The sequence below is a fragment of the Mercenaria mercenaria genome, chromosome 1, assembly GCF_021730395.1.
Source record: "Mercenaria mercenaria strain notata chromosome 1, MADL_Memer_1, whole genome shotgun sequence".
Taxonomy (NCBI): domain Eukaryota; kingdom Metazoa; phylum Mollusca; class Bivalvia; order Venerida; family Veneridae; genus Mercenaria; species Mercenaria mercenaria.
The window spans coordinates 12,551,367-12,554,604 of NC_069361.1; the positions used below are offsets into that span (position 1 = coordinate 12,551,367).

The 3,238-nt window shown below is 38.7% G+C and overlaps 1 protein-coding gene across 1 annotated transcript; it reads left to right on the top strand.

The window, feature by feature from the left end:
* The first annotated feature begins 301 nt into the window (after positions 1 to 301).
* Positions 302 to 2,392, top strand: LOC123524393 (uncharacterized). The gene is made up of 2 exons (XM_045302559.2): positions 302 to 316; positions 587 to 2,392. Exons 1-2 carry the CDS (start codon positions 302 to 304, stop codon positions 2,390 to 2,392), a joined length of 1,821 nt encoding a protein of 606 aa, XP_045158494.2.
* The last annotated feature ends 846 nt before the right edge of the window (positions 2,393 to 3,238 follow it).

Sequence of the window (3,238 nt, forward strand, 5' to 3'; positions counted from 1 at the left end):
TTTTCTTGTCCAGTCTGTAACTCAATGATCCTTAAAGGGATTTTTATATTACTTGGCACAGATGTTCACCACCATGAGACGGAGTGTCATGTACAAGAATCAGGTCCCTAGGTCTAAGGTCAAGGTCACACTTAGAGGCTAAAGGTCAGATATACTCCCACTCCATGATACCGGTGGCCCCACGGTACCGGTGTAAATACAAATCTCGCGATATTTTCGTCACAGCGCCACCTGCCGATTGTTTACTTTACACGCTCTAGTGACACGCGTTACTCTACCGTAAAAAGTGACTTTTGCAGAAATGGAACGATTTCTGGTGAGTAATTTTACACATACCTATTAATTTATCCTTTTTTCATGCAAATTTCCCTGTGAATTTTCCATTTCCTCACAAAAAATTGTTTGTTTACTTTCCAAAAACAAGTTTGACAGTTCTGACAGCTCCTGACGTCATTCAGTCATTCATTAAAATCACGTGACACCATGGTGACAAGTTTTGGCGGGAAAAAGTAAAAGTATGGAACGCCATTCAGACCTATATTTAATTTTAAGTTTGTTGGTCATGATTGCTTTTCTTTTTTTGCAGGGTCCTCCTTCGAAGAAAAGGAAGCTGCAGTATGACCGAGACAACCTTAGGAGAGCATTTGAGGCCACTAGGAAGGGTATTTCAGTTTATAGGGCAGCCAGGGACTATTCTGTTCCAGAGTCTACATTAAGAGACAGGCATTTAGGACTGGTACCGCTTGAGTGTCACATTGGTTTTGACAGTATCTTTTCAAATGTAGAAGAACAGAAACTTGTCAACCACATTACATATATGGCAAGTATCGGCTATGGGTACAACAAATCTTCAATCCAGCACATGGCATGGGATTATGCAAAATCTCTAGGCAAACAAGTTAAAGCCAAAGAGTCCCTGAGTGATAATTGGTTTTATGGTCTTTTGAAAAGGTGGCCTGATTTGTGTGTAAAGAAACCCAGGAAGCTGTCAATTTCACGTGCAAAGTCTGCCTCCAGAGAAGCTCTCAACAACTACTACAGTGAGCTTGGTTCTATCTTGACAGTTAATGATTTGACTGATAAACCACAATGTATATTCAACATTGATGAAACAGGTGTCAACTCTGAACATTCTCCACCTAAAATTGTGTGTGATAAAAACACTATCCCACAGAATGTCACTTCATCCAGATCGCAAACAGTAACTATCATAGCCTCTGGAAATGCTTTAGGCAACTCCATACCTCCTTACTATGTATTTCCAGGACAACGTTGGAATCCTGAATTCTTGAATGATGCATGCCCTGGTTCTGCAGGTGAAATGTCCAAGACAGGCTGGTCCAATACATGTATATTTGAGAATTACTTGAAGAACCACTTTGCAACTTATGCAAATCTTTCTAGAAATGTTGATGGATCCAAAATTCTGATCCTCTATGATGGACATAGATCTCATACCTCTCTTACTCTGACTGACTGGGCAAAGAAGAACAATGTTATTTTATTCGTACTTCCTCCTCACTCAAGCCATGTAACGCAGCCTTTGGATGTTGGAGTCTTTGGACCTTTCAAATCAATGTACTACTCCGAATGTCAGAACTTCATGAAAAGAAACCCAGGCATGAATGTTACAAAGTACCAGATTGCAAGTCTTACTAGCAAACCTTACCTAAAGGCGCTATCTGCAGAAAATCTTATTTCAGCATTTCGCAGAACTGGTATTCATCCTTTTGACAGACAGGCTATTGTTGATTCTCAGATTTCACCATCAACTATTTATGCTGAGAAATCCCAAACCACACAAGAAGATCCTCAGCATGACAACAGTCAACCTATTCCCAACTCTGAATCTTCAAAAATGGAAGATAACTTCTCTGATTCTTCAAAAACGGAAGACAGCTTTTTCAAGTCAAGGACCATAACTAAGCCGGTATCAAAACCAAAAAGGAAGTTTGTTCCACCTTTTCTACCGGTATATGGAGATCTTCATAAAAAGTCAGTGCAAGATGTCCTTGTAGCTCAGGCAAATAAAAGTCAGCCAAACACTGGATCCACAAAATCTGAAAAAAGCTCTAAGAGTGCACAACCACATATTTCTGCAGTGCCCATTTCAAAGCCCAGTACATCTGGAACCTCCAAGTCTGGCGGACCTATTCCACTTCTGTCAGAAGACTCTCAGTCTGACTCAGAATCTGAAATTTCTGAAGAAGAGAAATGTTGTATTTGCAAGAAATGGCAGCCTGACCTTGCAGATAACAACATTTACATAACAATTGTGAACTTGGACAAATGTGATGTTTGTGGCCATTGGACACACTTAAAAACATGCTCAAAAGTCAGAGTTCTTAGGAGAAATGATTATTTCAAGTGCCCTCACTGTGAGGAAAATTAAGTAAAATTGCATAAAGTTGACTGTTCCAGTGTTGCTGTTGAATTTCTTATTAAGGTTAAATTTCATATGTTAGACATCAATATTTTAACAGTTAAAACATTTTAGTGTGACTGTTTGAGACATTGTAAGTGTGTGATGTAATTATTGCAAGACTGGCCTTCCATATTTTACTTATTTACTGTTGCACCGGTTACATGGCGTTGTCTCCCAATATGCTCTTCAATATGGTGTAGTCTATTGACATTTCTCAGAGGTCACAGTTCAAAGTTTGGGAGATGTTTTTTGGGATTAAATAAAAGAATACATGTGAATGAACAGGCAGACATATGATTTTATTCAGGTAAGTTATAATTTGTTTTATTGTTTGACATTTACGTTAAGTGCATCGGTACCGTGGGGGACCACAAGAATGACTTTGTCCGGAGCATTTCGTTTTCATACATGGAGGGATTTTGATGTAACTTGGTACAAATGTTCACCATCATGTGGCACCATTGTTTTTAGATAACCGTTGATTCAAGTTTAACCATTTTAATTGGTATATATGCCATTTCGGGATAAAACCAAGTTATCGATTGTCATCTATACAGAATATAGTATCGTTTGTACAGAACAAGGGGAGAGGGCAATGGCACTGATCATTGGAAAACCGTGCTGGACTGAAACATTACACAGTAAGTCTATGGAAATGGAATTAGAATATGGTTGCCAATCATATGCACAGAATTTTCCGCATACATTTGAAAATTAGCAAACGGACATTTTTCGACAGCATACTTAAACTAGATGTTTGACATGTATGGCTGATGGCATGTACTGGGACACATTTAGTAAATACTCTTATTT